General features: G+C 47.6%; 1 protein-coding gene across 1 annotated transcript in view; it reads right to left on the reverse strand.

Annotated features, from left to right (window-relative positions):
• EXT2 (exostosin glycosyltransferase 2) overlaps positions 1-21210 on the reverse strand; it is a 134170-nt gene that overhangs the window by 90082 nt on the left and 22878 nt on the right. The window contains exons 6-7 of the mRNA XM_077767460.1: positions 19689-19828; positions 16955-17048 (exon numbers count right to left, since the gene is read on the reverse strand). Coding sequence (XP_077623586.1) covers positions 16955-17048; positions 19689-19828 — 234 coding nt within the window. The remainder of the gene's footprint in view (positions 1-16954; positions 17049-19688; positions 19829-21210) is intronic.

Below are 21210 nucleotides of genomic sequence, written 5' to 3' on the forward strand. Positions count from 1 at the left end.
ATTAGCCAAGGAGAAGCCACTGCTCTGAAAAACACACAAACGATGTAGTTAAAGGCTATGAACTTATCTTGGCTAAGCACATAAGGTCTCTGTCATTAAAAAGAAAAGTGAAACAAAAGTCAGTGCTTGGGCGTCTGACTTCAGCTCAGGTCATGATCTTGCGGTCTGTGAGTTCAAGCCCCACATCAGGCTCTGTGCTGGCAGCGCGGAGCCTGGAGCCTCCTTCAGATTCTGTGTCTCCCTCTCTCTCTCTGACCTTCCCCTCCTCGTGAGCTCCCTCTTAAAAAAAAAAAATACAAACACAAAAACAAAACTGAATAAACATTTAAAAAATGTAAGAAAACAATTGTTGAACAAATGCCTTCTTTATTACAATTCACCACTAAACTAACAATCTACCTGGTTCTGAGGCCCAGGACGTACCTGGAGGAGACGGGGTGGGGTGGGGCTGACCGAGACGCCATATTTAAGCAAGGCAAGCAGCAGTGGGCGTGCACAGTCAGGGGGATAAATGAACAAGCTCTCCCCAGGGGCAGGAATCTAGTATTTTCATACACCTGTCTCCTCTACCACGCTCCATCCTTCCTGCCCCCAAATCAACCATCTGAATGAATGACACACGTTTTATGAAAAATGAAGAAATCACTTTCAGCACAAACAAGAGGTTTTCTGCATTATTAAATCTTTTTAAAATTCTCAAGTACTTTTAAAGTCGTAAAATCCTCAACCTGCACACAATCCTATCCTTTCAATCTCTCCATTCTACAGTTAAAACAGGAATTGTGAGATTCAAAATTTTAGTGGAGGAAAAACCATCTCACCTCTACGAATCTTCCCACTGACCCAGCCAAACAAGATAAAAACTGAGCTTTTATAGGGCTTAACAACCTCTTTCCCGAGTATCCTGGTACCCTCTTGTGATGAAAGAGCAGGACGGAAGTCCCACCTCCCTGACTGGCATCCGGGACAGAGCCACACAAGCCACTTCTCAGAGTCCTGACGTGCCCTGTCACTATGTGGGTGTGCAGGGGGCACTAGAAGCAGGTTACTCTTCACCCCCTCGCACACCCTTTCCACTCTCTTACCTGGTTAGTGGCTGAGGATGGGATTAGGAAAAAAATCACCTTGGACGTGGATTCCACAAAATCCAATTCAATGGAGCCAATTAAACGACAACTACTGATGTTGGGCATTGAGGGACAAAACTGTGTCTCCTCAAAATCCCTAGAGGGATGACATGTAAAGAAGCAACCAGAGGACCACCACCTACAGGCCAGGAAAAAGGCTCAGGAGAAAAAAACCTGACCTTGGACTTCCAGCCTCTGGGACTGTGAGAAGATAAACTGTTTAAGCTGCATAGTCCATCGTGTTTTGTTATGGCGGCTGCAGCAAACTAACATAGACGTTACGTATCAGCCCTGAAGACTGCGGGCTGTGAGGGGCTCCTGCGTGGTTCAGTCAGGCTCAGGTCAGTCTCACGGTTCGTGAGATCAAGGCCTCAGTCCAGCTCTGCACCAACCCTGTGGAGCCTGCTTGGGATGCTCTCTCCCTCTTTCTGCCCCTTCCCCAAGTACACATACATACTCTCTTTCTCTATCTCAAATAATAAGTAAATAGGGGCACCAAGGTGGCTCAATCAGTTGAGCATCTGACCTTGGCTCATGTTAGTATCTCTCAAGTCCTTTGAGTTCGGGCCCCACATCAGGCTGTATGCTAACAGCTTAGAGCCTGGAGCCTGCTTCAGATTCTGTCTGTCTATCTGTCTGTCTCTCTCTCTGTCTCTCCTGTACTCATGCTCTCTCTCTCTCTCTCTCTCAAAAATAAATAAATATTTAAAAAAAGAAAAAAAGAGCAGTTCTGAATCATGTGTAGTACCTCACCCAACATGGGCATTTTGTAAATATTTTAGGTTATTCTCATAGTTCAAAAGGTGCTCTAAACAAAGAAAACAAGAGTTTTATAAATAAACATCATGCTTTTCAATCACATTGCCACAAATTCTTCCTAATTCTGAATCTGTCACTTATGCCGCGTAAGCTCACGCCATCTAGTAGCCTCTCAGATTTGCTTTCCTCCTTTATAAAAATAAGAATAACAGCTACCTCATCAGGTTTTCCTAAGGAAGTTCCTAACAGTGCCAAACACAGGAGTTAACATAAATGTTAATTCTCCCCTTCCCTTTGCCAACTGGGAAATGTAAGCTCATGACCACAGAACAAGACGGGGGTGAAATGAGGCCAGGCTCCTCCCACGCCTAAGTCTCCGCTAAAAACTCAACCTTTGCTCTGACGTGAAAAAAGACCTTGCCAGACTGTCTTTTGTGCTAAAGATGATCAAAATATTCTATTGGAATTCTAGAAAAGCAGAGGACCTCAAGAGAGATCATTCACTCCTTTCCCAGGCTAAAGGCTTCATGAGCAGAAGAGACACTTTCTACTCAATATTATCAGAATGAGAAGTCTAATTTCTTGCTGAAGAAGCTGTATTGACATCATCTCGTATCTGTGGGTCCCTGGATTTGCCTCTCAGGAATAGGGCTTTCACTCCTGCTCCGTGGACAGGAGGCCAAGCAAATGTGGGAGGGTGATGTGCACTCTTTCTACGTCTCCTTGAAAGACCCGGCTTCCCCAGAGGGCGGAATGGAGTCAAGAAGGCAGTGAAAAGTGCAGCTGGCCGTCTCACAGGAGGGCCCTGCGATATGCGTACTGTCCGCCTTTACCACAATTAGGATCAGACACCAATGATGGCTAGGATTTGCATGTTTTAGAGCTATCTAAAAGAAAACTTCTTTCAAAATTGATGCTACTTGGGGCAAGTTGGAAGAAAAAGGAGCAAGAGAGGGGCGCCTGGGTGGCTTAGTCGGTTAAGCGTCCGACTTTCGCTTAGGTCATGATCTCACGGTTCGTGGGTTCGAGCCCCGCGTCGGGCTCTGTGCTGACTGCCAGCTCAGAGCCTGGAGCCTGTTTCAGTCTGTGACTCCCTCTCTCTCTGACCCTCCCCTGCTCACGCTCTCTCTCTCTCTAGAAATAAATTTAAAAAACCTTAAAAAAAAAAAAAAAGAAAAAGGAGCAAGAGAGCTTGATGGAAGGGGAAGGCTTTGTGAATATGGGTAGGGAGCGCTCAAGTGTTAGCATCTCCTGCCCTACGGGAAACAAGATGGGATCCAGGAAGAAAAGGGGGCAGTGTGAGTTGTGGTTCTTGACATATGACAGACAGCTCCTGAAACAGAAAGCCACAGGTTTCAACTCTCAGGGGTATCACCTTCAAATATATCAATGTTCTAAGGGTGGATCAGTTTTCCCAACTGCTGACACCCTGCTGTGAGGAGAGATCCCAAGCAAAACACAAGCCTCTAACTGGGAGCCTTTGAGGTGGCAGGAGCCATGAGGAGTTCAAAGGCAAGGCCGGCCAGTGGCTTGTACCTCCAAGAGCCATAGGGGTGAAAGGTTACTAAAGCAGGAGCCACTGACCAATAAAACTGTGCTTGGCCAAACCCTCTCTGCAGAGAGACTAGAGATTAGAGAGTCATTTCGTCTGTGCCCAGTTTTCTGAGCTACCCTCACCTCTGAACCCCACTATTCCCTAGGTCAGATCAAGGAACTTCTTTAGTGATGAGCGGCTCACCAGCTCCCTCCCCCAGCTGCTTCCGTGGAATACCTGAAAGGTGGACTGGAAAACTTGAATCAAGATCTGTCATCAAAAATAAATAAATAACAGCACAACACGGGCCAGCTACTCGTACAGGGGTCTGCCTGGGGCGAGCCTGCCCATGTTTGCTACGCTAAAACCAGGAGAACACGAGTGTAAGTTTGTTTGATCAGAGACCAATGTAAAAGCAGCCCACTCCACCCAGGCACACTGGAAGCGGCTGCCCCCCGCCTTAATTAAGACACACACAAACCCAATATGCAAAGGGGCCAGGAGGGCAGACGTGAAGGCTTACTTCATCCCTGAGGCTGTTAGCGTGTCAGCGTGATATTCTCCCCTCCGCTCTGTTTCCCACATGGTGACGGTCCAACTAGGGAAAACTAAGGAGACATGCTTTGGCAGTTTCTTCTATTTTGGCTGTGGACACTAACTCATCAGACAGGTCACAGGTGAACCCGCTCCACTGTGCCCACATAGTCCCAGAAAAAGAGAAATTGAGAATAGTGTGGATTCAAAGCTGTTTATCACTTTTCCACCTGACCAGAGGCACAAGTCCTCTGTAAACGGCTTGCTGCCGGGAAACCCCATCTTCTGACTAAGGATTATTAAAACAAGTCCTCCCGTTGATTCTCAGTGGAAGCCCCAATGTCTAGTCTCCAGTCTCCAGCCTGGGACTCTGAACAGAGAGGAAGCCACACTTGCTATGTCAGTGGTTCTCAGTTTGCCCCCTACCCCTTCTCACCCGAAGGATGATGTCCACCCATGAGTAAGAGTAGTGGGTTTATCACGGCAGGGACTCTCAACAGGAATTCATGTCCTCATCCCCACCGCTAAGCCCACACCAGAACGCGGTTGAAAATTAAGTGGGAGTGAAACAAGTATGCGAAGTTTGACCCCTCCCTCGCCTCACAGTTAAAAATCACCGTGGTAGCTGATGAGACCGTTCAAATGTTTCCACTCTGTAGCTGCCAATCTGCAGGTTACACCAGAAAGTTCCCAAAGGCTTGGCTTGCTGTTATGTCATATCCAAAATCACCTACAACTTGCCAGGCAGAGATCTGGGGGAATACAGATTTGCGGTTCTTCTAGGCTCCAGGGAGCGCACGCAGGCCCTCCACTCCTGCTCACACGGCAGCACAATCCTTGAGTGTGTCATCCAGACCCATCACTGTGTTGCCAGATTCTGGATCTTTTCATTCTGGTCAAAAGCCAAAGTTCAGCCTTACTACTGAACTCAACCCTCAGTCTATAGCTTGAAACAAAAACCCCAAGCTCTTTGACACACGTAGAAGATCCTCAAGACCTGCTCAAGTTAACCTGAAAGTTAAAAATACTTCGATACACATGTGTACTGCACATAGCTGAAGAGAAACCTTTTAATGAAAAGTACTGGAATCTGAAAGATAACAAGCAAACTGCTGTCCTATTCAAGTCCTCATCACAGACTTCAGAGACAATTGTCCTGCTGGAAGTGGTTTACCTGGAGCTACTTTTGTACCAATCCTGGTCAGATTCAGTATTAAATGTCTTTAAGTGAAGAGAAATGAAATAAATATACGCGACTGTTGTCTCACATTCCCAAGAAGAATACCATGGAATTATCAGATCAATTGTGCTATTGTAACGCCAAAAATTATGCCATGCGAAAAATAATTATGCAACCCCAAATCCTCTCAACCTCTGCAATGCTGAGGCAGAACGTATACATATATATGTACGCATGTATAATCTATATTAATGTTCCTAAGTATCGACATAAACCCTACGGGTCACTTGAACCCTTACTGAAGACCTGAATACAGTGAATTCTTTACCAAACACATCAGCACTGAAACACTCACAAGTCACTGTTTTGTAAACAAACCTCAATGTTTTTGTAAGTAAGTATAAAACAAATCTACAAGAGCTGCCCTGGGTTTCCTGTAATGAGCAATCATTTCTCAGAAGTGCTTCACAAGGAGTCCCACTCTGTGGGAAGCCAGCCCCAAAGAGTCAGACAATTCTTATACAGGCTGCAAATTAATTATTTAACACTTTTATTAGAGAGGCCATTTCCTGGAGCAGTGTCCCATACTGGGGACTCATTACAAGGGATTACCCCGTGTTGCCTCTAGATTCAGCTCTTCACCAACACCCAGAGGAAACTGCGCATCCTGTCTACCTGACCCCTTGAGAGGCCATGCAATGATTGTTCATCATCACGTATTTATGGAAAAGGTCCAACATACTCAGCTTGTTTTTATATAACTTATCTTTCACAACTTCAATATTTTCAGTAAGTTTGTTATAATTATACTATAAGCAATAATATCCAGTTCGCTAAACTTAACTAACTACCAGGTATCAATGTAGTCCCCAGAAAATGTATAAAAAAGTAGTTCTATCGTTTTAGAGTTTGGGGCATTTTGTTTTACTGCTCGTTTGGGTTTTATACCTAATTACTCTCCCCACAGGAGCTACATGAGCAATAAAACAAGCCAGTATTCTTTTATTGTTCACGCAATGAAAATCATTAATCCTAGATCAACAGCCATATAATTTGACTAACTTGCTACAAGAATTGCTTGCTTTTGCCTCAACCTCAAGTTGAATGGCTATTTTAAATTGAACACACTTGCAGAACTGCTCATGTCCAAAACCATTTGCAAGAGGAAAAATAATGTGTATGTGCCAAAAGGGGGCAGAGCAATTAAAAATATATATCCACTGGATTTTGCTTCTCTCCACTAACCTCTTCCTAAACGCTCCGGTTACAAGAGCAGGCAGATATAAAGTACATCCTGAGGGCAGAGTCCACCCACCCCAGCTGTCCTGGAGATCAAGGCTGGAGAACTGAAAGGAGGAGGAGGAGGGCAGGGATGCGCGTTCTGAAACGCCTGGAGAAACATTCTGGTCAGGAGATGCCAGAGATTCTGAGGCTCCCGTCAAGCTGCTGGCCTTGCTCCAGGTAATGGTTTTTCCTTCCCCTCAGCTGTCTGCTGCGGGAGTTTTCCAGCAAAGAAAGAAAGGAAAAGTGGTAGGGAAGAGGGAGGAGCCGCTTCCAGTCCACCGCTCTGTAACGGAGCGGGTGACAAGGGCCAAGCATCCCGGGCTGACATTTATAGAGGGCCTGGCGTTTCCACGAAGCACTCTGGAGGATTACTGAGGGTTAGCAATCTGGCCTAAAAGGGGCAGCAAATCAGACTGATGAAAGTCCCTTTAAATTTGATAACTGATGCCGTGGGCACAGAGACAGCAAGCTGGCGCTGGCGAAGACATGTGAGCAGGGGCCTAGCCAGTCAGACGGCCTTTAGAAACCAAGTACATCGTAAACCTGGCTCCCCTAGCCCTTCAGGGCTGCCCAACTGGCTTGCTGAAGCTTGGAAGCACAGACTGCCAGCGGAACGGCATTTTCTAATCAAGGGATAAAAATAAAAGCCCTTGGAAAATCGTCTCTTGCCTAACCCTCACTGCCCCGCCGCCACCAACCAAGGGAGCGATACACCCGGCCGGCAGCAGGGCTCTGAAACTGGCCAAGGTGAACGGCCCCGCTAGTCTGCAACCTCCGAGTAACGGCTGCACCACCCAATCCCTCCCGCCTGGCATTTCTCTTCAATTTTAATATCAGAAGTTTCACACGCCTGCCTGAGCTCCTGGACTCGGCAGAAAGACCCATATAGCTGTCAGCAAACTGATAAGAACTTTAAAATGACTCCGCAGGGCCTCTTTATAAAGAAGAGCCAAAGAAGCCCATAAAGAACGAGGGCAGGGGCCACGGAAACCAGCCGCTCACACTGTTTTAACGTGGCATGAAAATGAGCAGCAGATTTATGGCAGTGTTTTAGCCGCTGGCCCAAATCATCTGGGGGACAAAGCTCTCGTCCCCGCTCTCCAGTGGGATTTTACATCTGGGATGGAGCCGGCCAGGAAGGGGTGGGGGAAGGGAGGCATGGGTAGCAGGAGGAGGAGAGGAAAAAGGAAGAAAAGCAGAGACTACCAGGAAAATATACAACAGAACTCAGCCTCTTCCCAGCGAGATGTGAGCAAGAACTATTTCAAAAAGCTATCTGACTGGTCCTCTTCAGTTTTCATAAAAATGCTCTTTATTTTTAGTTCTTACTCAGTAACTCAAGTTCTCCGACTATTCATCCCCCAAATGTCATTCTCACTTTAACTTTTAAGTCCATTTCTTTTTTTAATTTTTCAGTCCAAAAAATGAATAAAATCATCATTTGGCAGAGAACACGTTTAAAGAGGGGAAAAAAAGATTCATTGTAAAATTTTTTTCTCACTGGAAAGGGGAAAAAGTAATAGTACTTTATCCAAATGTGCCAATTTTTTTTAATGTTTATTTATTTTTGAGAGAGAGAGAAAGAGAGAGAGAGAGCGCACAAGCAGGGGAGGGGCCGAGAGAGAGGGAAACACAGAATTGGAAGCAGGTTCCAGGCTCTGAGCTGTCAGCACAGAGCCTGACATAGGGCTCGAACTCACGAACTGTGAGATCATGACCTGAGCCTAAGTCCGATGCTTAACCAACTGAACCACCCAGGCACCCCTGAATTTTTTTTTTTAAGGCCAGCTAGAGAACCACTGATTTTAATCAGTCATTCTGATCCCAACAGAAAAACAGAGAGGTGAATCACCTTCCATGCCAAGAGGCAGAAAGTACACCAGACCCACAGGAATAAATCCCGTTTCAAGTTTCCAAGCCCAGAAGCAAAAGCAGAATACATCCGTGTTGTTAACTCACTGTGGTTCCTTAAGGCCAAACTCCACACCAGAAGGCTCCTTCCGATATTCAAACACAGACCCAGGCAGGGCCATCCCAAATGACTGCCAGCCTGGAGCGGGCAGACCAGAAGCCAGATGCTATAATGATTTCATGTAATAGTACAACCGCTCTGTCATGTTATTAGCCCTAGGTCTGAGATAAGAAAAGGGAAGCTTTGGAAGTTAAATAACTGGACCACAGTCACAAATCAGGCTTTGTGGCACAGTTTAGGACTTGAATTCGGGTCTCTCCAATCCAAAAACCCCTGTGCTTTCCACTACCAACATTTTTCAAACTTTTTGGACTGGGACCCACAGTAAGAAACATAAATACATTTTATACTGCAACTCACTACTCATCTCTATATATAATTGACATAGAGGTTTCTACAACTATTTATCTTTACTGTGCAACATGCTGATATTTTCCTTTCTATTCTATTTCATTTTAAAATAAAATAAAATGCCAGTCATTACCCAGTGAGTTGACTTTGTCATCTGCTAATGGATCAAGAGCCTCAGTCTGGAAAGCTCTGCAGTGCCCAATGTCCAGCACCCCCCCCGCAACAAATCATCAGACCAGGAGTCGGGAGACCTGGGCTCCAGTGAGACTCAACCCCACCCTAACAATTCATTCTCAAGATCACCTGAACTCAAGGGCTTGTCATTTATAAAATACAAGGAACAGGTTGAATGGTTTCGAAGGTCCCTTCCGGCTCTTTGATTTTATTTCTCAACCTCCTTAATGAACGCCGCTTTCCCCTTCCATCACTGATCTTTTCATCACTCTCCGCTTGTCACTGACCTTCCCTGCCTTCTAATTCTCTACACGGGTCCTTGCCACTAGTATTCAGGGTCCCTGCTTGTGGTCCATCTTACCTGCTGAGTCCTTCTCACAGAAGCCATCTCCTGGTGGAGATCAGGACCTTCAGAGCATCCGATCTTCCTATCTGAGAATACCTAGTCCTAAAGATGCCCTTCACCTCTGATCCATTCCTGACCCTCCGTAGCACAACTGAGTGATAGCACTCCTGGCTGGTCAGTGAGTATATTACCGTAAGTACTGTCCCCAGCAACCTCAGGGCCTTTCTTACAGACAGGCTCTGTGTCGTGCCCCCTACTTAAAAAAAAAAAATCTCGTTCAAGATGCCTATGGAATACATTAAGAGCAGGTGCTTAACACATATTTATCTGATTGGCTTGCATTACGAAATTAAAGACTCTAACTCTCCTAAATTTTGAGAATTTTTAGGTGGGCTACTACGGGAAAAGCACCAAACTAATTAAAACCAGCATCACAATAAGGTAAGCGAGCGTTTCCAGAGCAGGTCCCACACGTTGCTCACTTCTGTCTGCCTGGGGACAAGGGCTGCCAGCCAGCCAGGGAAAGAGCTTTATGGCCTCTCCATCTGGACTGCGAGGATCTAAATCTCAGAAGCTATACAAAATAACTGCAAATCAGCGCAAACCTTAAAGACAGGAAAATTTATTTACAGGCCCTAGTGCACTATAAATTTGAGACAGTTCTATTAAAATGCTTTTCTTGGCTTCCCATCAGATACTTGGCAAAAGTCTTTCCAATAAGGTTCTTAATACTAACGTTAGGGGGAAAGAAGTGAAACACATAGGAATGCTCTTCCTTAAGAGTTCCAATTAAACGAGTCCTTATTTCATCCTGCTGTAAACAACATACATTAACCGATCTCCTTCACAATGTGGATTTATGCATGCAGGAAAACTCAAACATAGAGAATCCAGTGTTATCGAAAAGAAATTATGAAATTCAAAATATCCCATGAAGTGATCACATTCAATCCCCAAGGCTCTCGCATGGGCCAAGGAGCCCAGCGTTGTGTCAGAACCATGGGTGTCTGATTCACGGGAAGAACACCAGGGTCAGGTCACTGTGTTTCGTTTGAGGGCAAGCAACTCAGTAGCTTTTTATAGGGCAAGTACGAAAGCAGAGATCAGGAGACACAGCTTGGAGTGACTTGTTGGGGCCAGAGAGTGGGGGAGAAAAGGAGGCAGGGAATATTTGGCATTTTTTAAAAAGCCGTGAGAGTTCAGTTCACGTACATAAAAATAATTTCAACTTCACAGGTGGAGGGATAAAAATGACAGACAGTACAATATTGATTCTGGAAATTAGAAGTGAAATATTTTCCATAGTCTTCATAATATATTTCCAGGGATGCATCCAGTCCTAAATATCTCAAGCGGTGACTTTTTTGAGAAGATGATCCAGTAAGCAGTCATCTTGAGTTACTGGCAAGTTCATCTGATTTTTTGCCTCAATCCAGGCCACACAGCTCTGCGATTTAAATAAAGTTGTGGGCAGCAAAAGAGACTGTGCTCCCTGTCTGTCCCTCACATGGTGTGGGGTCTCGGGAAGATTACTTTACATCCCTTTATCCTCAGTCTCCTCACGTTAAAACATCCAGATTACTCGTCTGACTGCCTATCTCACTACTCTGTTTAAACAGTTTGCTTTGTAATCGGCAGGGGAGGTAGGGGAAGTGGACTCGGACAGCTGTATAACGGTCAGTGGACAGGACAGGCAAGCCACCCGCACAGGAACCTTCGGAGAACTGGGCTGCCGAGGTTTCTAGACATCGGAGAGTTTACACCTTTAAGTGTACCACAAAACACTGTTTAAAAATAAAAACTTTCATTTTCTTCATTTTTATTAAGATTTTAATTTTTTTAATGTTCATTTATTTTTGAGAGAGAGAGAACGAATGGGGGAGGGGGCAGAGAGGGGGGAGACACGGAATCCAAAGCAGGCTCGCTGTCAGCACAGAGCCCTACATGGGGCTCAAACCCACAAACCACAAGATCATGACCTGAGCCAAAGTCAGACACTTAACTGACTGAGCCACCCAGGCACCCTTAAATTCCAGCATAGGGAACATACAGTGTTCTATTAGTTTCAGGTATGCAATACAGTGATCCCACAATTCTACGTTACTCACTGCTCATCATGGTAAGTGCGCTCCTTAAATTTTTTTTAATGTTTGTTTATTTTTGAGAGAGAGAGAGAGAGAGAGAGTGAGTGAGGGAGTGGCAGAGAGAGGGAGACACAGAATCCAAACCAGGCTCTAGGCTCCGAGCTGTCAACACAGAGCCTGACATGGGGCTTGAACCCATGAGCTGTGAGATCATGACCTGAGCCGAAGTCTGACGCTTAACCAGCGGAGTCACCCAGGAGCCCCGGTAAGTGCGCTCTTTAATCCCCATCACCTACTTCACCCCATCCCCACACCCACCTCCTCTCTGGTAACCATCACTTTGTTCTCTGTATTTAAGAGTCTGTCAAAACAAACATTCTAGACAGAAAGCTTTAAAAAGTATATATTACATTAGGAACCACTATTTCAAAATACACACACACACACACACACACACACACACTTTATTAAACAAAAGTTAAACATTCACTTAAAGATTCAGGGGCATCACCAAGCATAGCAATTTCTGTATCTCCTCAATTTTAAGATACCCCATCAATAACAGCTTTAGGGGAAAAAACAGAAACGATATTCAGACTGATGGTAGGTCTCTTTTAGATGTCAGAAATCCAAAATATGAAAAGCAAACAAACCCGTACTTCTCTGAAAGAAGGAACTCAGCCACCCTGCGGCGGCACACCCAGGAGACAGCAAAGCCTGCGGGGCTGTCTGCCGTCCAGCCGGGGCACTGCGAGTTCTGCTGTTAAACCAGCTTCCCCATCTTGGCTATTCACACTAGCCTGGCCCGTCTCACACACCCTCCCTTCCAGTCTTCTGCCCTTCAAATCTGTGACTTCTAAGCTACTGTGGCTACGGAAAGCGGGTAAGTCACCGAGTTCACCCGAGTTGACGTGACACGTTGAGTAGGATAAGATGCAAGCCACGGTTTAGAGGCTGTCCTGTGGACGAAGTACGTGCTCCCTGGTGTGCACGCACACACTTGCTACTCTGTGCTCTTTTCTGCTTTTTCTTTGGTCATAGCAATGCTGGCGACCTAACTAGAGTCCTGAGGGTGCCCAGGCCTGGGGTATTTTCTTAAATGCAAATGTGATGTCTTTTTCTCAGTCAGCCGATTGTATCTTCAAGGACTCCTCGGCAGCACAAATACTCCCTATGCTTAGTAGGAAAATAGGAAGGCAAAGTGAGATGGGTCGGTGTAACAGGCTGAAAGGAAACTGGTATTTCAACTCACCCAAGCTTAAAGAAGGGGAGAAAAGAAGATGCTGACTGTTTCTGCCACCTCAAAGGCTCCCAGTCAATTGAGTACAAAGAAGAGTTCAAAGGCAAAGCAGGCTCCTGACTTCCACCTCCTAGTGTGGCTGAGGTTAGAGGTCACTGCTGGTGGAGCCACTGACCAATAAAAGAATGTTTGGAAACTCCACTCAACAGATAAACCAGGGATCCGTTTACGCCTTCCTCCCTATCCACACAAACATTTCCAGCTACACAGTCCGGTGTCTACCCAGCCTTCCAAGATCCTAGATTGCTTTCTTTTCCACCGTCATTCAAGGGAGACGGGCTATGAATGTTCCTTCTGACTGCAGAGAAACGTTCTGTTGCATACTTCCTCCCGTCTTCCCATGTAGGAAAGATGCTTGATAGGCCTCTCCTTCTTTAGGTCCTTCCTCAAATGCCACCTCCCCAATAAACCTGTCCCTGACAACTTTAGCCCATAACTTCTCCCTTCCACTTCAGGCCTCTAATGTACTTTGGAAAATGTGCACTGTCTTCTCAGCTTTCTTTGTGCTTATGTCCCTATTGCTCCAAGATGACAGGCCTTTGCGAGTGGGGATCACAGATTTATTATTATCGCCCACCATCTCCCATTGAAGAGACAACACTTAATCAGGGTTTGACTAAATTAACTAAATTAGCTCATTAGATGATAAAAGGCCGACTGGAAAGTTGGTGCTATAGTGTTATAACTCTTACCCTCTACTAACTACTCACATTCACACACACACACACACACACACACACACACACACACACACACANATGCCAGCCGTCTCGTCAGCTTTCAGGAGTAGATAATGGAGACAGAGGTTGTACTTGTCTTCAAAAACCTTAGCCTAACCCTGACTTCCTTTAGGCTCCAGCCCTGTACTTAACTTTATGGTTGCTTTGATATCCTATCTAAGATCAGAAGGCAAATTTACTTTTCCTTGTCAGGCAAAACGTCTCTCCCTTGCTGCATCCCAATGCCCAAGTCATGAGGAAGACTTCCGCTGCTGCACCCACCAGTTACTGTAGCCTCCCTTGTCCCCAGCTCTAAGCTACAAAATGTCGCTGCAATATCTTCATCACCAAGATCCCATCCCCACAACATTGGGGTCAGTTCAGAAACTTCAGCTCTGTGCCATCTACAGACAGCAAAAATCCTACACTCGGCACTACTGTTTCCTCAGCTTGAAGAACTAATCGCTGGAGACCTGCGGACAATGCCAGTGAGAAGCACCTTAGGATTTCTTGGCAACATTTCAATGGTCTCAAGGAAAAGGAGTCACTTAAAAGCGGCTGGAGACCCCTGCTGGCAGCAACTGTCCATGCAGCTCCTTGAGCTGGTTTTCAACTGCTGAGCAAGAAAATCAGACTGTTCCTCGCCTCAGCTCAATCTGACCTATCAACCAGAGGCTCTAAGGAACCAACTACCTATGCAACAGGTTTTCCTCTAAAAGTTTATGCCTGTCTTACTTACAAAAAGATCTGAATCTGAACCCCCTAAAGAAAATTCACTAGTTGTATAAAACCTTTCCAGAACCAAGTAAGTATGTGCTATTTTTTCAACTACCTCTGCCAAGGCCAGGGTAAATTGATGGACAGTATGGATAGGATGACAAGCATATTCTGCAAAGGGTCTACAGAGCAAAGGAACGCTCTCTAATCTGAGATGAGATCATCACCATCAACAGAACAGAGGTTCCCAAGCAAAGTAATGGTGCCCCCACGGGACAGTTAGCAAGGTCTAGAGACACTTTTGATGTCACAACTTGGGAAAAGGGTGTACTCTTGGCCTCTAGTAGTTGAACATGGTCCTCCTTTCCATCTATTTGTCTGCGAATTACTAAAGCAACTAATCTCACTTCTAGGTGACATCAGTCCATCTAGAGAGCTGGGATTGGGAGAAGGAAAGAGGTCACTTTTAGAACACAGGGTATTTAGGGAAAGGGGAGCAGGTCTACACAGAGAAGTGAAGTAGAGTGCTTGAGAAAGTCTGAAAGCAGCAAAGAAGGGCATGAGAAAGCAGAAGGAAGACTCGGAAAGGGAGGCAAGAAAGTGCCAAGACCGCCTTTCTGTCCAATTACACAATGTGGGGCACTCACCACCCCAGGAGGTGACTGGTCCTCAGGCTCAGAGGCGAACAGCAGAGAAGAGACAGCCACGTGGCCATTAATGCTGTCAAGGACAGTGACATTCTTGCTAATGACAAAAGGTTCACAGAGTTTTTAAACAGATGAATGGAACATGGGAGAGGATCTAGACAACCCCACCATTTCATAAAGGAGGAAATGAAAGCCCAGGGAGCCCTGGTGACTTACCACTGTCATACACTTCATAGGGACAGAGCCAGGGCTCATAGCCAAGTCTCCTGACTCCAAGTATCTCTCTGAACCCAAATAACCTCGAAATACCCTATTTTTTAAAATGTTTTAAATGTCTTTTATTTATTTTTGAGAGAGAGACAGAGACCGTGTGAACAGGGGAGGGTCAGAGAGAGAGAGGGAGACACAGAATCCAAAGACAGGCTCCAGGCTCTGAGCTGGCGGTCAGCACAGAGCCTGATGTGGGGCTCAAACCCATGAACCGTGAGATCATGACCTGAGCTGAAGTCGGATGCTTAACTGAGCCACCCAGGGGCCCCTCGAAATACCCTATTTAAATGACCTCTATTCATTCCACCTCCACGGTTCTAGGGGTCTGAGCCTGGACTCAGAAATGAGCTGCTGTGCTGGTCACAGACGTGTGGTCCCTCAGCCAGGCTCTGTGGAACAACGGTGTTCTAGAAGCTGGCCGCAGGAGCTCTGCTCTGAAAACCAAATGATTCTCTTTCCCAACATGATGGTGTGGGGTGCTTACTTGGCCTTCTCAGATTGGAATCATAAGACGGTATCTGACTCGGCAGATGATTCTCTACTTGGCTGTGTTAATAAATCCAGATGCGATAAAAGGAACACAAGGAGCTCAGACAGCAGGACTCTTCTTGAAAAGGAACATTTTCTCCTACACAAGTTACAGGAACCAGAGGTTTAGATGAAGAATCTAGAGATCTCTGGGTGGATTTCCTGACTAAACTCAGATGAGGTCAGGAGTTAAGTAACAACTGAGAGGCCTGGAAACTTAAAGTGGACATGAGCAGGCTGTGAAAATACTATGGAGAGGCTAAAATGGCTGTGATTTGCTTTCCAAGCAGAATGCCAGTGTGTTTTACAGATGAGGCTACTGAGGGCCACAGACGGCAAATCCCCGGCCAAGGGCAGAGCCGTGCGTACCCGGCGCAGGCAGTCCAAGGTCGACACCCACAGACTAATTACTGCCTGGTGCCACCACCCCCTTGGTTTAATGACGAGGGCAGGCTCAGCACATCCACTAATTTTCACTGCCTCCTGAAAACCCAAAAATGACAAATAAAACAAATTTTTAAAAATAGAGGCATGGTCACTGCAAGATAAAGAAACAGGAGATGAGATGACAGCGACAAAGTGCAGAAGCTGAGGGGCAGAACGACACAGGGCAGCCGGCCCCACAGCCCCAAGGAGCCACTGGGAAACACCAGCTGAGGAAACCTGAGGCGGCTGCCACAGAGCCCCAAGAGGGGCAAGGAGGAGCCAAAAGCAGAAGGACAGACTGAACGTGGACTTACAAAGTAGTCAGAAGCCCAGGCCCTGCCCCTCCTGTTGGCAAGTGACCACCCGGCCTCACCCATTCCCTGGACAAGGTCACATACAGGCTCTCCGCCCAGGGAGGGGCTGCCAAACCAAAATCACAGGGCACAGGAACAGTTACACACTTGATGCCAAGTGCCCTCCAAACCTCTCTCCTGCGCATTTCCTACAAAGATAATTTTGACAAAAATAAAAACCTTAAAAATCCATTAAGAAAAGAAACAGAAGCAAGCACTGTAACAACTTGGGATAGTCTTTTTAATGTTTTTTAACTCATTTGACATTTCAGCCCAACTANGCGACAACATTCTCCTGGTCAACAGCTACTCAAAAGCGTCACCCTGAAATGCCCCCACTTCCAGAGCTGCCTTAGTCACGACAAGTATCACGTGCTGTGAACCCAACCACCCAGAAAGGTCCAGCTTTGCATCCTGAGCACACTGCTACGCTACGGCCCTAAAAACGTGGTAGGCTTACGTCAGGAGAGTTTTCAAATCTCTGACAGTTACTATTCCAAACCCTACTTGATGGAGCTCACCTGTGTCTGCTTCCCCTGCATCAGCGTGGTCAGCTGACACGGCAGAGGCCATGTCACCCCACCACCCATCAGCGGTGACATGCACCCCAGGCATGCGGGCCGCCCTCTCGTGCCACCGGGCCCCTTACCTGCCGCTGCATCTCTTCAATCTGTCTCTGGGGGATGCTCTGCAGAATACTGTACACTTCGGCCATCTTTTCTTCTGGCACAACCACAGATGCCCTGGAGACAGCAGCAAAACAGCTGATATACACACAGCCCTTCACACAAAGCACTTGCCCGCACATGTCCTGAGTCCTTCGAGAGGGACATGAACACCCGCCCCCTCCTCTGCCCACATTCCTTCTGGTGAGGGCTTCCCCCTCCTCCTCCCTTCCTCGGGACGACCCTCTCACACCCCCTCCGCCCCACCCGTGTGCTCCAGCCACACTGGTGCCCTTTCGGTCATGTCAACAAACTCTGCTCTCTACCCGCACGGGGACTGTGGCTGTGAACTTCCTCCGGCCTGGTATGCTCTCCCTTTTCGAGCCTGCCCACTAGGACCCACGAGGACTTCTGTCCTTCAGCTACCTACTCAAATCCAGGCATTCACTCAGCATGTATTTACGGAGTCCCCAGCACATGCCAGGTCCTGGGGGCACAACAGTGACCAGGCTGGACAAAGAAGATGGGGGCCGGGCGCCATGAGAACAGCCAGGGAGAGCAGGCCAGGCAGAAGGGCTGGCAGCTGCAGGCCCTGGGGAGGCAGCCCGCTGGCGGCACTCCAGCACCAGCACGGAGGCCAGGGTTCAGTGAAGAGGATGGAGGAAACCAGGAGACAAGCAGGGGAGGGGCGCGCTCAGCAGAGTGCACGGGGCCTTGCAGGCCACTGTGAGGGCTCGGCTTCTCCTGAGAGGGAGAGCCATTAGAAAGAAGGGTTTAGGAAGAGCTGGCATGATCTGATTAAGTTCCAACGGGGTCCTTCTGCCTAAAGCGTCGGAAGAAACTCCAGGGAACAGAACAGCTGGAGACCACCGCACACTACAGTGGAAGAGCAGGCGCAGGTGGTGTGGACAGAGCCGGCAGGACTCGCCAGCAGGTTAGGCGCATGGATGAGAGAGGGACGGCTTGGCCATGACCCACCCATCATGGCATTTGGCAGGGCAGCCATTACAGCTGTACAGATGAACTTATGAAAACGCGAAACCCCCTCCTCAACAAGCCTCATCCATGAGGAGGACCCACACCCGGCTCCAGGCCCCAGCACGCCCTGAGCACCTGGTACCAGGTCCGCACACACGGCTGGCACTTAGTAAGTATCTGCTAGGCCAGTCTGTGATTTCTACCATACAGATGGGAAAACCGAGGCTCAAAAAAAAAAAATTTGGCAAGATCACAAAGTTAGCCAGCTATAGTTATCTGAACCCAGACCTTCTGGCTCCAAATTCAGACCCCTTCCACCACTTAGCCATAATTACAACTACCCAAGCCAGTCTGGATTCTCACAGGAGTAACTTTCCAGACTCAGCTCAGGGTCACTGCCTCCACGGAGCCCTCACCAACTGCACTGCCGGCAATGGTGTGTGCCACCGCCTCACCGCCTCCTAGCATCCCCCCCAGCCCGGGGGGCGTCTGCTCACAGTAGCTGGCCCCTGCTGGTCTATCAGTCTGTCTTCCACCACTTGGCTAGGACCTTCCAGGGGGCCAGGTCTGACCTTGCTCACCCTTGTATCCCCACACCTAACACAGCCCCGGGCAGACAAAGGACAAACAGACAACAACTGTTTCCAAGGACGCAAAAAGGACGGGACGTGGCTCAGCCCTTCTCTAAGAAATACCAGCGTCCCCTCTCAGGCCGAGTGGGGCTCCCACTCTGTTCAGGGCTTCCACCGCCCCCGGTGCAGGCCTCTGCCACAGCACACGTCACATGCTACGAGAATTCTCGGTTTGTCCTCCCCACTAGATCCCAGCCTCCTTAAGAGCAGAGACTGCATTATTCATAGTAGACTGTCCAATAAGTACAAGATGAATGAATGCACACATGAATGAATGCTACTTACGTTGTTCTAATACCTACCTATGGTGGTCAGACATGAATAGAAATATCAAAACAGTCGGGAGAGGGGAAAGCAATTAAGTATGAGGCAGTCAAGCTGGAGAAGTAAACACAAGAGGAGCTAATTTTCAATAACCTTTAACCTCCAAAGTCCTAGGGAAATGAAACGGCATGAGACCGGAGGGCCCTTCTGTCCATTACAGCAGCGGCAGCCACAGCCAAGCGGACCCTACGTCTGTCCATCTGTTCACTGGGAATGCTTCCAGGTTTCCACCCACGAGGAGACACTCCATCTCCAGCTAGTCACATGATGCAAATGCAGAGGTCTCTAAGAGCAGGGGGTCACACCTGTGGCTACAAACTCACCCGAGGAGCTTCCGAGTACAGCGCTACTGAGGATGAGGTCCAGGCATCTTCTAAAGCCCTTCAGGTGAGCATGCACTACGGTTATAGTGGAGAGCCACTGCTCTTGACCAAGGCTACTAAATGTCTTAAAGAAGCTAGATAAGTAAATATTTTATGCTTCGTGGGCCGTATAATCTCTGTGGCAACTACTCAGCTCTGCCACAGCAGCACAAAAACAACCAGTAGATAATATGTAAATGAGTGGGTGTGGCTGTGTTTCAATAAAAACGGTATTTACAAAACCTGGCAGCTTCCCATATTTGACCCCAAGGCCTCATTTGCGAACCCCTGCTCTAGGCCGAACTCTCCTGATGGAAAATATAGCAAAACACTCTAAAGGAGTAGTTCTCAAAGCGAGGTGTGACGGTTACTTAGGGGGCTCTCCAAATCCATTACACACAGAGCCAGAAGGAAACACTCACCTCTTCCAGTCAAGAACTTCGGAGAAAGGCAAAACGTAAGAGTCCGCAATGACAACGGGGACACAGCCGGCGCGTAAAACGTCACTCAGTCCCGCCTGGCCCAGCCGAGCACCTCGAAGGACCACACAGAAAGTGGCCTCCTGCAGGGACACAAGCAGAGGTAGGGGATTACAAGCCAGTTTCGCTGATCTGCTCACTCTGACTGCAGCGGACGATGTTCTCCCAAGGGCTGAAGCCAAGCAACACTGAGACGTCCTGACGGAAAACGCCAAAAGGTAACAGCTGACCCCGGTGGAAGCTGAAAAGCTGCACTGGCTGCAAAGCTCCCGTGCTACATCACTGCCTCCACTGGCGGCGTCTGAAACGTCCAGAACCAACGCCCAAGTCTTCCTCAGGGCACTCAAGAGCGCAACCCCCCACAGCCTGGCCCCCTGCAGCCCTAGCGTGCACTGCAAACCACTGCGGCACGGCGACGGAGCATGGCTCATAGTCCCACCTCGGCACAGGACTCCGCCGTGTGGGCATTCCGGGCTCTACGGGGTCCTCAAGGGAAGCCGCCAACCCTCCTTTCATCTCTCTGCCCCGCACAGCATCTAGCAGTGTGCTCTGCACGCAGAAGACATTCATTTTGTGAATGCAATGCCTTTGAAAACACACTAAGACAAACAGGTTCCTTGTAGAACAATAAACCAAACAGAAAGCAAAATCAAAAAATGTCTTCTCCCTTCACACCCTCAAGCCTAGTCAAAGTGGGGGATGTTTCGGGAAATGAGAGACATACAGGAGAGCAAGCGGCTGCAACAGGTAAACCAAAATAAGAAACAACTCTATACCTCTAACACTCAGTTTCTCCCAGTGTTTGCCCGTTTGGGGGGGAAAAAATAAAAAGCAAAAAAAATCAAAAACAAAAACAAAAAACCCCACTGTTTAACCTTTATAGCTAGAGTAAAGGAAAGTCCAGAAAAAAACACAAACTCAATATGCCACACCCGTCCGGGGATAAGTGAGGAAGCAGCAAGGGCCGGAGAAGAGAACGCGTCCTGAGGCCCAGAGGCGCTGGTGGGCAGCTCGCTGCCCGAGGGGGCAGCATCCGACGCGGACACGCGTGCCGACAGCCATTGCTCCTGTCTGGACCGAAGTTACTAGAAACACTCCCGCCCGCATCACCACTGCTATCGGTCAGACATTCCACAGGACATGCATGCAGCACTTTTGGAGAGAAAGTATTTTAACAATCTCAGCATGAGCCAGGTCTCTGCAGAGATTTAAAAAAAAAAAAAAAAAGGGTCACACCAGCTCTTTGCTATTTCCCCTCGAACTATTTTAAATACTTCAGTGAACAGGACTCACTTTCTCCTTGCCTAGACCCCCTGCCCTTGGAATGTCAAGCATCCTGCTTACGCTTAAAACATCCCCCGAAGGACCGCTCTGCCTGCGTGTGAGGAAGTCCTGCCAGGCCCGTGACTTAACGAAAGGACACACTACCAGTAGGACATGCCAAGGGTGGCAAAACACCAATGGA

The sequence above is a fragment of the Crocuta crocuta genome, unplaced genomic scaffold, assembly GCF_008692635.1.
Source record: "Crocuta crocuta isolate KB4526 unplaced genomic scaffold, BGI_CrCroc_1.0 scaffold330, whole genome shotgun sequence".
NCBI classification, from domain to species: domain Eukaryota; kingdom Metazoa; phylum Chordata; class Mammalia; order Carnivora; family Hyaenidae; genus Crocuta; species Crocuta crocuta.